Source organism: Phallusia mammillata, chromosome 4 (assembly GCF_965637545.1).
Source record: "Phallusia mammillata chromosome 4, kaPhaMamm4.hap1.1, whole genome shotgun sequence".
NCBI lineage: Eukaryota > Metazoa > Chordata > Ascidiacea > Phlebobranchia > Ascidiidae > Phallusia > Phallusia mammillata.
The window spans coordinates 9,068,875-9,081,951 of record NC_137255.1 but is presented as its reverse complement, the minus strand read 5'-3'; the positions used below and the strand labels follow the sequence as shown (position 1 = coordinate 9,081,951).

Sequence of the window (13,077 nt, the reverse complement as noted above, 5' to 3'; positions counted from 1 at the left end):
ACGCAACACAATAGTCCGGAATAACCAATAAATAACAACCAGTACGCTTCCGAATACACACTCCTATCGTTTTTTCTTGTTTCATTATGAACAAACTTCTCAACTATACATCTTTTTAGCACACTCAGTGCCACCAAAACATGTAGTTTTTGTAATGGCGGATGACCTGGGTTATGGAGATGTCGGCTACAAAGCAGTTGGATCCGGATCCGCTGTAAAAACTCCGTTTCTCGACAGCTTGGCAGGTAAAAATATTTGTTAGTTTAGAGTACGCCTAGGTCTCGAACACGCGGGCCGCATGAGGCCATTTATTTTTTGCAGCCCGCAAAGCATTTCAGATTGTGTTTTGCTAACGCCAAGTATAAAAGGCCCAATTAGCGTATTGAGGTAATATTCCTGGCCCTGTATTCCCAACTATGATGTAAAAATGGCAAAAATATGTCCTCTCAATAACTGCATCCATCAAAGATAAAACTAGAAGTGGCGATATATGTAAAAAAACAGTCCTCATTTAATAATCGTTTGTTTTCAGAGGTTTCGGTGCAAATGGACAACCACTATACTTTGCAAAAATGCACTCCGACCAGAGCAGCTTTGATGACAGGAAAATACACGGTAAATAATTTTTCAAGGACATAACATGACTTGGGCCGGCAACAAAATGCAACCTTGCTGCCGCGCGATTAACTTATTTTAACACGCTTCAACATATTAGGATTTTAGCGCTACCATCATACATCAGTTCAAGGGAATTAAAAAGTTTCGTGACGATGATTTAGTATGTACCTGTACAAAAACAATTTAACTTTTTGATTTTCTTTTGCATTTACAGAGCAGAACAGGAGCTCAAAATAGCATTAGATTTAAGTTCACACCTGGACTTCCACTTGAACATATCCTAATGCCGGAATATCTTAAAAGGTGCGGGTTTGCCACACACATGGTTGGTAAATGGCATCTCGGACATTGTAAATCAGCCTACTTACCCCACCGCCGTGGATTTGATTCGTTTTTCGGTAAGTAAAATACATCCCATTTTTTCGCTAAATGTGGGAAACCTTAAAATAAAACAAACAATTTTTAGAGAAAATATTTGCATTTAAGAAAACAAATCAATTTACACATAGGTGTTTTGCAAATCAAAGCTTCACAGCAAAATTAGCCTTCACAACCAACTTAACACACAAACTGAGTACAAATAAGGTCGCAAGTCAAAAGAATATAAAGACAAGAAATCCTGACATTACCAAAAAAGACTTACAAGTAACGACGGTATGGTGGATGTAAGCAAATATGGGTCTCACTGGATGCAAGGCATATGTTTTATTTCACTAAAGACTCGAACACTAGAACACTATACAAGTATCAGTATGGTGTAGATCAGGGGAGTCAAACACGCGGCCCTCCAAGATTTTTTGTGCGGCCCGCGAAGTAACTTTAAGAAGTTAATGGGGCAGTTAATTAAAATATTAAATGACCACACGATGTCGCCACGCAACAGTTATTGTTAGCGGCGGATTTGTATTGCGGGGCTACTGTTGTCTGATGAAGTCGAACGTTTGAAAGAAAAGTTTAAGAGATTCATCATATTGCTGATACAATGTCACAATACTGTTGTGTACAAAATTGCCTGAAAAGTAAAGGTGGAACTGTATGAGAAAAGAAAGGTGGCTATCAAGCGTTATGACCCTTAAACGGAAAAGTTGTGGAAACCGATAATTTATTTATTCTATCAGATTAAAGAAATTAATACATGGCAAGCACGAGAAGGTGTTGATCAATCAATGATTGCCAAATTTAAACTGCAGTTTCCTGCTACCAGAGTTATTTTAGATGCCACAAAAATTATAACAAAACAAATATTAAAGCTCAAAATTCCACATTTTCAACATGTAAAAATACCATAAAGATTCTGGTTGGAATACTATACTAAAATGCCTCTGGCAGACAGAGTAATTAGAGTGCAAGATTTGTTTACATCATTTGATGTATACATATAACTATAGTTGTTAACATCCCCAACAATGCTAAAAGGAAAAAGCCAGCTTGGAAGTATTTCAGTAGTAACTAAAGGATAGGCATACTGCATCAGAAAGAATCGCATGTTGAGCGAGTCATAGAACTCTAAATATAAAATAATATATATAGCTAAAATATACAAGATGTATATTAAAGCAATCCATGCCACATCATGCTGCGTCTGTCAAATAAACTTATTTTTGTTTGTTTTATGTGGACAAATGTTAGGCAATGTATTAGGTGTGTGTATTTTTGACAGTAGTTATGATTACCAACAAACTTGGTCTCTGTGAATACTTTTTTGTGGTTTGTTTCTTACATTATCTTACCAAATGGCAACAACACAATAAAGGTGGTTAAAAAGATTTTAAACATAAATCAAGAGCCTAAAACGTAAAATAATATCTCTAAATTTTGGTGCAGTTATGCGAAACTTTCATTGGTTAACATTCCTTGCACTTTGTTCAGTTGTTTTTCATTCAATTTTTTAATTTGTAGAAAACAAGGTTTACAAGTCACCACTATACAGTACATGTAATAAATAAAGTGAGTGATTACTTTTCAATTGTATTGCATGGTGGTGAAATGTTTGAAACTGATCTGTATAACTTTTATTAACAGATAGCTCTTCTGTGATATGAAATTAGGAAACCATAAGAGCTATGGCTTCTAGATGTTTGCATGTAGCAACACACTTACATTCTTAATTTACAATTTCTCCACTGTTTTCAAGTTTCATTTTGACATTATATTAAACTTTTTTTTCACTGAAGCATGTACAATGCCACTTAAATAAAGCTCAGATAAACATTTCAGACTAGGCGTCCTTTCACAAAAGCTTTCACAGCACTGTTGGAATTTTGTCACATGTAGATTTGAAATGAAAATAGACTTTCACTTGTTCCTCAGTTGTGTGTGGCATTTGATACAAGCTGGTTATTTGAGTAAACTCTACTTCGTGCCACTGTAACTCACAGCTGCTACCTACATTCTCCCTCATACTCACAGCACAAGTGAAGTTGTCATTCCTATCATAAGCCTGAAGTCTGTGTACAAGTAGTTATGCAGAGAAAAAAACAAGAAGCTATTGCAAAAAAACACAGAAATACAACGGATCTTAAAATGAAATCCTCTTTCTTGCCTGTTGTTTTGGCACATCGTTTATTTAACTTAGATTTTAATCTGTATGTTGTGCAATTAGAATAATCCAATTGATGTTGGCAAATAACAGTGTTTTATGGTAAAAATATGACGGAGTGGAGGTGTAATTTAGGCTTCTAAATTTGCGCGCGTTTGTGCCGTAATGACAACTGTAACTGTTGCGTGGCGACACCATGCGGAAATGTCGACCCTTAACTGCCCCATTGTGTGTTTTACTCGGAATACCCTGTCAGACCAATGAGTTTACATGATGCAATCAATTTCTATTAGTGGCGTATGCAACGTTTTATTAGGTTGATCGAACTAGCTCGTCTTTAGAATCAGCAGATGCGATTGTTGCGTCATTGTACACCATTGTTTTCACACAAAGCAATTTTACTCAGCTGCACTGTATATCGGTTTGTTAATAATTACAATATTGTTCTTAATGTAGCAATCCTGTAATTGTTTGTTGTCATGATACACTGTAACAAATGTTTCGACCTCGACTTACTTTATTTTAAAAAAAGTTTATTTTAGCCCTCAAAGTTGTTTGAGTTTGACCCCCCTGGTGTAGATCGTACCTCCACAACTTGTAGCTAACCCCGTTTTACAAGATGCTGTAGTCTGTTAGGGAAAAAAAAATAGTCACTTGCTTAGATTAAAACGAGGACTGTGGAATCGGAATTTATTATTGACTAAATACTTGTACATTTATACCCAGGCCGAAAAGTCATTTAAATCAAGTACAAGTCGGAACTTTAAAATTTCCAGAAGTCGGGGTCAAAGTTCAATACTACCGACTCCCCAGCCCTGGTTAAAACATTACGCAAAGAATTTTTAAAAACAATATTGCCGAGGTAGTTTTGTAAGTCCTCAAAAATGAAAAACACTCACAACCCGTTACTGCTGGCCTGACTAACTTTCACACATTTAAAAATCAGCTTTTACTTTTTTTAGGGTACGTTGCCCTCACGAGTCAACTTATGACCCCGTTACACGTCAGGGATTGCTGTACCTCTGATCTAATGTACAACGGAGAGCCAGTTACTGTGGAAGGGAATTCGTTCGAAAGTGAATTGGTTGCAAGGAAAGTGAATGAAATCATTAAGAAACACAATCAATCAAAAGTAATTAGCTAAACTGAATTGTTGCATTATACGTTCGTAACAGAAATCAAGCCCGTTTTAATAAAATGTAATCCTGAACCCGATTGGGCCTATACAACTTACTTCATTAGCAAAAAGTTAATATCGGTGCACAAAGTAAAACCAAACCTGACTTACTGATAAATGATTTTCGTGTTTTGTAGCCTCTGTTTGCATACGTTGCTTTTCAAGCAGTTCACGTTCCGTTCGTCGAGGCTCCTGAGGAATACAGAAAGCCATATGAGTCGATGTTAGGGTGAGTGACCTTAGATGTGTCTCGTGATAAAGATCAAATTTACATTAAGTAGTGCAACAGTGAAGTGCGAACAAATATTTCCCACTGACACCCTGATAAAAAACGCCTCAAATGAGACGACAAACGTCGGATGAGTTATATACAATTGCCGGTTGAACAAAAGGAATGTTAATTAATCTTTGGTGTTCCATTTTAAAAGTAAAACGGCATGTTACAAAAAATGTTTTGGCCAATTAAACTCTCGGAAACCTAATCGCGAACAAAAACCTATGTGAAACAAAAGTTTAGGTCTTGCTCCAACGGTAAGCAATATTGCATCCGGATAGGAAAAAAACATTCAAAAAGGTTGTGCAGCTGAAACCTTACCCCCCGTTTTTTTTGCAGTAAAGTGAACGAGAACAGATACAAACTCCTAACAATGATAAGCGCACTTGACCGAGCTCTGGAAAACATTGTAGGCAGTTTGAAAGATGCGGAAATGTGGGAGGATACTTTATTTGTGTTTACATCAGGTACAGCTGTAGCCTAGGCTTCTTTGACTGTTTTGTTGCTTTTTCGTTTATAACAAGCCTAACTTCAGTTTAATTTTAACAGTATTTAAAATAATAGGGACGCCAAAATGAAAGGCAATAAACTATAACAACATCATTGGTTTAAGTGGGACACATGTGTAAACTAAAGGTTCTTATGAGACACATGTGTAAACTAAAAAGAACCGTCATTTCGCGATAACATATTTTATACTGTGCCTTTTTTAGATAATGGGGGAGCTGCACGAGCTGCAAGCAACTGGCCTTTGAGAGGAGCGAAATTAGGGTATTACGAAGGAGGAATCAGAGGTCCCACATTGGTTCATCACTCATCGCTAAGCAGTTACGTCAGCAATAAGATGATGCACATCACTGATTGGTTACCTACTATTATGAGTGCGATTCAGTGTGACGAAAATCTGCACGACATTGACGGCGTTGATCAATGGGATGCAATAAAGTATATACTGTTCGGTCGTTCGTTATCCCAACTTCATTTGTTACACTTTTTTCAGAGACGAATCTATAAAAACACCGAGAAACACCATGTTGATTAATCTTCTTCCAAATTCTTCCAAACCTAAGAAAAGTGTAATGGAGGAGTATAAAGAAGAAATGAAAATTTTTAACATTGGTACTCCAGCAGCCGTGCGCAAACATGACTTCAAACTTTTGACAGTTCCCACGCACGGTATGTGCACTTATTACAGCATGAAAAATGTGGTCGATGGTGACGTATAGGCTACAGCAAATCTACAGAAAAAATAGTATAATTGTAGACATTCAAAAATTGAATGCTAGGATAATAATCTGTGGTTGTATTTTCAATTCACATTGCAATTAAAATTGTTGTACACAATATAAGGTGTTTGGACCGCACCACGTGAGTCGACAATAGTCAGCCGGAAACCGGCAACAGATACAAAACCACTTGAGTTGTACAATCTTGCAAACGATCCATATGAACAACACGAAATATCAGAAGAACATCCCGAGGTATTTATAGTTTGTTTCTGTTTTTCTTCTGCTTTTCGTAATGTTTAATTTGGGGTTGTTGCTTATTCAAGCTAGCAACTTGGTTGGTATAAATTTAACGTAGCCAACTGTGTTTTGTAATCATTTAATTTCGCAAAAGAATAAATACAAATAAAAGCGAACACAACTGAAATGTCCGAATCACGCATGCAACACAACTGAGTTTAGGAAAAATCTTAGAAATAAGGACGGTATGACCTGATTTTTAAGGACGAAACCCTGATTTGGCCTTTAGTAGATATCTACATAAAAGGTCACACTTTTGCACGCTAAGGGTCACCAATGTAGCGAGGTGTTTATTCGTTATACATATAGACCGCATAAGACGACAGTCAAAGAAAGAAATACGCAATCTATCCGCTTCGCTGTAGGTATGCAAGAGCACGAGAATCGTAGTAAGGGAGGCCGCTATAACACTAAAATTACTTTGCAATAGGCTACAAAAAAGCCAAAAAAACAAAAAGAGAAGTTTTCACAGAAATAATATTAGTTTTCCCCATATATAATTGGGTTAAAACAAAAAAGCTCTGCGTACGAACAAAGTCTATATCAAACATTTACTTTGCGCACGAACTTCCGTTGCACGTGGTTTGCGGCAGTAGGCTATCGGCAAAAACATCCATTTTTTATTAAGGCTGCTTTTATTTTTTAAACCAATAATGTCGACCCATGAAAACTTTTGTTGGGTTTAACCATAGATACTACATATGGTTCAACCAATGCCGATTTGGTTGTTTTAGAACAAAGGTGGGCAACCTTTTTCCATGCGCGGGCCAAAATGTAGTGATATATTGTGGAGGCGGGCCGCAGCGATGGTCATGCATTAACATAGCAGTGCTAGGCAAAGTCAAATACACAATGATTTTGTCTTTGCACACAACAGACCTATTCTTAGTAACTAACTAAAAACTATCAACGTTTAATGAAACAACTCTTTGGTACAAAAATGGGATTTAATACACACATTCCGTCCGGTCGTTGAAACTAAAATACCAGTCGCGGGCCGCTCAAAATTGCTCGCCGGCCGGATGCGGCCCGCGGGCCGTAGGTTGCCCACCCCTGTTTTAGAACGACGGATGCACCTAAATCAGAACAGGGGACGAGTTATCTTTTTCCGATCATTTACGTACAAAATAAAATTACTGTTTTTTTTTAATTGGAATGGCATATATTTCCGTTCTGATTTTGCCAAACTAAAATATTAAGTATTTTTAAGAAGGTTAACACATTTGTTTTTTCAGGTTGTTAAAGAGCTATTGGAAATTCTAGCTGAACATCAAAAAAGAAACGTCAAACTAAAACACCATCTTGACAAAGCTGGGTGTTCGGAGAATTGTGGACCTGTTTTGCCGTGGTTGGATTAACTTTTTGTCAATGCAGTATTGTTATTATATTTGGTTTTCGAATGTAAATGGTTCTATGTTTAAGGGCTTTCTGATGAAATAAAACCGAAAACAATTCGATTTGAAAATTTTCTTCTGCTCGGGATTAAGTTTTCTATGTTTTTCGAACACGTGAAATTATTCAGTTTTTTTTTCCAAGTTAAAGTGGACAAATTTTAACAGTATTGGTAAGCTTTTGGTAATAATTGGGCGTTATTTATATTACCGCATGATTTTAGATGGTAAGCATTTTCATGAGATGGCAAGCTATTCAGGTTGGGGGTAGGGTTTGTAATTATAAATACCATCATGGTCTTACATTTGTTGTGACCACATACCATTAGGACTAAAGTAAAGGACAGGTTATCACGCAAATTTAGTCAAAACTTGCAAACAGTAGGCCTGAAATCTGTATCAATCTGATATCTGACACACTGCATGATACTTTACATAATTGAATGCTTTTTGGGTAAGTTAAACTTCATTACCAATAAAATCTTAAATGAGGGTGATTCTGTGAGTGAAGACTCAAGAAGCATTGTTTTTGTTTCACAAACCTACCTGGTCATTGTTCTTATTTGCAGGTTTGAAATAGTTCATCGAATATCATGTTTGGTGGGTTAAAACCACCATCTGCAAAACCAGAGCCGAAAGGATTTAAAAACAAAGTTAAAGATTGGTTTACTAATGCCACAAAAAGGTGACATTAACAACAGCTTGTGTTAATTTTTTTGTGTGTTATGAATATAAAATTTGAAACAAGAATTGGGCATATTGTTTAAAGCAGGGTTTGGATTTGGAAGTTGGTAGTCTAAACTATTTAACCTTTGACTCAGACTAAATTTTTGAAGTCCGACTTGACTTCTGCTTGTTAATCACAAAGGAAAATATCCCTTTTCAAATATGCTTGATTTAAAAGTATTTTTTTGGCACACTTGATGGGGAGTGTGAAATCTGAAAAAAAGTTCTTTGCAGATTTTTAATTCACGAAGTTGTATAGAATCTTATACTAGTACGAACATAAAACGCAGCAATGGTTCATTTCAGAATACTTGCCATCAGTCCTGTGTTGTAAATATACATTGAGTCAAGAATGTTCTTAGCAACAAAATATTATTTGCAGGCTAGCACATGGGCTGTACATGTAAATTTCAACACCCATAACTTTATCATTTTTTTAGAAAGTTGCTGATCAACATTGCACTGTTTGGAGCAGGAGTCTTTCTGTCCACGGCCTTTAAAGACCTTTCGTTCGACGCACCACCTCTCCCAGCACCTGGAAGCCAATAAGAGTTGCAATAATATTACTATTAGGGGCTTCCTCGATTATGACTAGACATTCCTTACCCTTGGATAGATATTACAGTTTTCAAAGGTTTTATGGACATTGATACATTCTATTATAACTTCCAAAGCCCCTGTTCATAAGCAAGACTTCCAGCATTACAGCTCATGTGAAGAAGAATTTGTAAGGAATGCTACACAAAAGCCCTTTTTAATTGTACTTTTTGTTTGTCTAAAGTGAAAATAAATGTTTTTTTTTAAAAATGTACCTTGTTCTTGTTGACATGATTTGTAAAATGTTTGCAACATGAATGTTTATGTTTCATAGCCAAAGATGAATTCAAGCCACTTCTTTGTCCATAACAAACCTTGGGTATTTCTGTCTGTGAACTATGCTGCCACATAAAAAAGTTTCGGTTAGTCCAAGCTTGAACTTCCCTTTTCAACTGTCTTTTGTGCTTGATTAACTTGACGTGGAGTTGGTCAGAATTACATTCTCTGGTTGACTGTTCATTGCACACACACACACACACAACATTTTTTAGGACTTAGCTTAGTTTTAGACCACAGCACCACATAAAAAATTTTGCTAACTCACAATTTACATTTTTGTTCAGCAAAGCACAATAGACAATGTGGATATTACATAACCAGGGTCTCTGAGTACAGTCAGGGGCCTAGTCCAACCAACCAAGATATTTACTTCTGTCTGACAAGCTTTTTGCAAAAGGGTGAAACCTAATGTTTTACATGGCATACCAAAATCACACAATACTGTACTTCAATCCCCTGAGTTTGGAATTTAAAAGCTGTGTAGCAACCCTCAACACCATTACCTACATATTTGTATAGTTTTGCTCATGAACTAACTGGTGGTCTGAACTCAGAACATTAAAAATTCAGCAATTATGCAATTTGTTGACAGACATTGGAAAATCCACCAATATATAATTTTCTGAGGGTTGTGTAAAGAATGAATTTGGGAATAAAAAAATTACAGTTTAGTTTAACATCTGTCTATGCTTTCAAGGCCACAAATTTACAAGTTTGAAGAAAACCAGTAATGAATAGAAAGATTGTGTACAAGTTAAAAAAAACAACCTGTATATGGGTACAGTTCTAAGCACAAAAAACCCATACATATTCTTGAATAGTTTTAAATGCAGAAGCCTAAAAAACAACTCTGTAATATCATGTTGTAGTTGAAAAGTTTTTTTTACAAGGTCATTTCAAACGAAACTTTACTTGGAAACCATTATTGGTGACACTTTTCCACAATAGTACCATTTCTAAGATTTTTATTTTTGGAAAAAGCAAGACCATGCATCAATTCACCATGCCAGTTTTGCAGCATAGTATTCACTCCATTGGTTCATCATCCAGACTGCGAGTGTACATGCTTTGGTGCCTTGTCATTTGGCCTACACCAGCAACATCAATTGAATTCTGTGCTGGTTCAGTTAAGCTCCTTTGAAGCAGAACAACCGGATTTAAGTTGCTGCTGTGGCTTTGGCCGATTGGAACCCCTCGTTGTAGGTCAGGCGGTACATCAACCACTGCATCAGGACTGCTATGTTGTGAATCAGGCTGTGGCTCTACAGGTCCACCATCTCCTGAACTTGCAACATCAGTGTTTGATGAGGTTGTCGTGCTGTCAGATGTCTGTAGCCCTGCTACTCCCTTTTTCGGCATACTTACAAGATCGCGCTTAATTTTTCTTTTTCGTGATGAGCGATGTCTTTGATACTGTACCTCATTTTCGAAGTCAATGACATAGACTGAGCCAGCAATTAGAACATCAACAGATTTTTCTTTGTTGGCATATGCAGCTTCTATTTCAAGGCAGGTGCGGTCATCATACTGCCACCAGCCATTGTACCCTTGGTAATACCAGACATACCTACAAGTGCAAAAACATGTTTTTTCATTGGAATAGCCCTGGCATGAATATGCAGACCAATGAAACTAGCATAGATGCTCTCCCAAGAAACAACATCAAGCAGCATAGGCCAGACAAACTGTAGTAGGTTTTTAGCCCACAAGAGATCTACAAACTTATCTTAGTATTATAGTTTATGACACTATGGCTTGTGCTATAAACTTTGTTTAGTCACAGTGCTTTCTTGATTATCTGTAACATGTTTAATCAGCAATAATGTCTGGTTACGTGAAAAAATATGTGACTTAACAATACTGTAAAACAAATGCATGTTAGACCAATTTCCACAGTGGCCTCAATTTGGAATATAAACAACAGTTTTAAACATTTACATTAGTATGACTTCATAAATTAGAAGTCAAAAAATGTTAGTCAAATCTAAAGACAAGCTAAAATTGTTTTGAGATTTGTCAAAACATAGTCACAACCAGTCAGTAAATTAGGGGAAGCACTGTACTGTATAAAGTTCCAAACACAAACAGACCAACATGAATAAACAAAATACAGCTACCATTAGCATACAAACCATTGCATAGAAACTATTAGTTTACCTGGGGTCTTCACTATTTCCTGCACTTTTGCCTGTTGCATCTTTTTTGAACAGGAATGGTTTGGAAATAAAATCATCAGGAATAGCTCCCCTACATAGAGCACATTTTCGGCTCTGAAGTGCAGTTCCTTTGGCACACAAAAAGCAAAAGATATGGGAACAGGGTAACTGTACCGGCTGCATACAAGGTTGAAGACAAATAGCACACTCAATTGATTGTTCTCTGACAAGATTTGCATTTGCAGCCATAATGTACAGTAAAAGTCAAGTGTAGTGAAAAAGTTTTTTCTAGTCTTTTGGTAATGTTGAAAATAAGACCAAAAGAAGTTAGTTCTGTTTACGACCCTTGATTCTTAAATTCCGTTGACGTTGCATTTCTTCCTTAAAGTCCAGGTGGTCATCACTGAAAAATTAAAAAACAAACATGATAATCTAATAGAGATCACTATATTTGTTTAAAAATTCGAACAATAGTGGAGGTCAAAGGTAATTATTTGGAATTTTTTTATTGTAATGACAATATTGTGACCATTTTTGTACATTACAAAGGCATAAACAAATCTGTGTTTATTCGGTATTTCAGGAGGATAAATTTAAAGAACAGGTAGTATAAAAATACTTACACATAAAGTCCCAAACGTCGAAGATAGCCCGTTAATACATTAATATCGTGCATAGGAGGGTAGTAATTGACAAATTCCTTGTTCTTGTAAAATGGTTTTTGCGCTAGCACCCTTGCAACTTCCCTGGACGAATGCTTATACAATGGATCAAATTCGTGGAAAATCCGAGCACTCAATCGAGCTACATTAAGTGCATATTTAGATGGAAACCTCTTCATTCTCTCTAAACATTGAACTGTTTTTCCTTCCTGAAAAACAATATTTTGAGCAATTATTTGTTAACTTTTATTACAAAAAGGACAACTTTTGCTGCAAGTTGCTTCATTGCAAGTAGTGATATCTGATTTAATCGGTAATTTCTTGTGTCAAAAAACACTAAAAGCAGACAATGGTCGAGCCGCGGCAGCCGCCGTCTCGCCGAAGTGTTTTTTCATGATCTCTGACTCTGACTCGCTGGTTAGAAAAAAATGGATGCATTTTGACAGGGCAGATTAGACTATGCACGAGATGGATAAGCCTTCCCCAGTCCCCACCCTCCGGTCCTGCCATTAACCAAACTACCAAAGTCTATTTCTTTCTATACTTTACTTTGCCATCAACAAGCAACGCCTCCAACGCCTGACACATGATCAGTGATCCATGAAATAAACCGAAGCTTCACTGATTTTTAGATTTTAGAATACGGTACAATTCTAATAAGTAAGTTCAAATCTATTAAAAAACTAGTGAATTTCAAATTAAATTTGAGACATAAAAATGCGAACTGTAATGTAAGGAAGATTTACGATTGCACTTTAACTGAGTTTTTTATAAAGCGAACAAATTCTCACCGTTAGCAATACAGATAATTTATTTCGATTTTATTTCTAATTTTTTCTTTATAAACACATAAAATGTAAGTCGAGTTGCACCTGCATTTCATTACGTGTGTTATTTCTTTTTCCTCTACATCAGGGGTTCTTAACCTGGGGTGCAGGCACCCCCAAGGGGTGCGAGAACTGTTCCTAGGGGATGCGGGGATGCTGAATCATTAAGGTTGGTTAGGTCTATTCTATTTAAGCAATTACAGAAGGGGGAGCGAAAATTGGTTAGTGATTTGAAAGGGGGTGCGAAGATTCCTTAGTGATTTGAAAGGGGTGCAGCAACGAAAAAAGGTTAAGAACCACTGCTC

The 13,077-nt window shown here is 36.5% G+C and overlaps 3 protein-coding genes across 4 annotated transcripts; 1 reads left to right on the top strand and 2 right to left on the bottom strand.

Annotated features, from left to right (window-relative positions):
- Window positions 1-105: 105 nt before the first annotated feature.
- On the top strand, window positions 106-9,062 carry LOC145222526 (arylsulfatase B-like). 2 transcript variants are annotated; one of them, XM_080088664.1, is made up of 12 exons: window positions 106-245; window positions 533-615; window positions 833-1,016; window positions 4,120-4,289; window positions 4,472-4,563; window positions 4,948-5,075; window positions 5,322-5,553; window positions 5,609-5,784; window positions 5,959-6,089; window positions 7,370-7,752; window positions 8,095-8,210; window positions 8,692-9,062. In XM_080088664.1, the coding sequence occupies exons 1-10, from the start codon at window positions 155-157 to the stop codon at window positions 7,490-7,492; spliced, it is 1,410 nt and encodes a 469-aa protein (XP_079944790.1). In that variant the 5' UTR covers window positions 106-154; the 3' UTR covers window positions 7,493-7,752; window positions 8,095-8,210; window positions 8,692-9,062. The 2 variants fall into 2 exon arrangements, with proteins under 2 accessions (XP_079944790.1, XP_079944791.1); XM_080088665.1 differs by lacking the exons at window positions 106-245; window positions 533-615; window positions 833-1,016 and adding an exon at window positions 2,158-2,371.
- A 630-nt stretch (window positions 9,063-9,692) lies between these two features.
- Window positions 9,693-11,532, bottom strand: LOC145222529 (E3 ubiquitin-protein ligase RNF146-A-like). Its single transcript, XM_080088673.1, has 2 exons — window positions 11,285-11,532; window positions 9,693-10,694 (listed from the first exon to the last, which is right to left on the bottom strand). The coding sequence occupies exons 1-2, from the start codon at window positions 11,530-11,532 to the stop codon at window positions 10,154-10,156; spliced, it is 789 nt and encodes a 262-aa protein (XP_079944799.1). The 3' UTR covers window positions 9,693-10,153.
- Window positions 11,533-11,610: 78 nt separating this feature from the next.
- Window positions 11,611-12,185, bottom strand: LOC145222532 (small ribosomal subunit protein mS33-like). The gene is made up of 2 exons (XM_080088675.1): window positions 11,907-12,185; window positions 11,611-11,686 (listed from the first exon to the last, which is right to left on the bottom strand). Exons 1-2 carry the CDS (start codon window positions 12,122-12,124, stop codon window positions 11,611-11,613), a joined length of 294 nt encoding a protein of 97 aa, XP_079944801.1. The 5' UTR covers window positions 12,125-12,185.
- Between the last annotated feature and the right edge of the window lie 892 nt (window positions 12,186-13,077).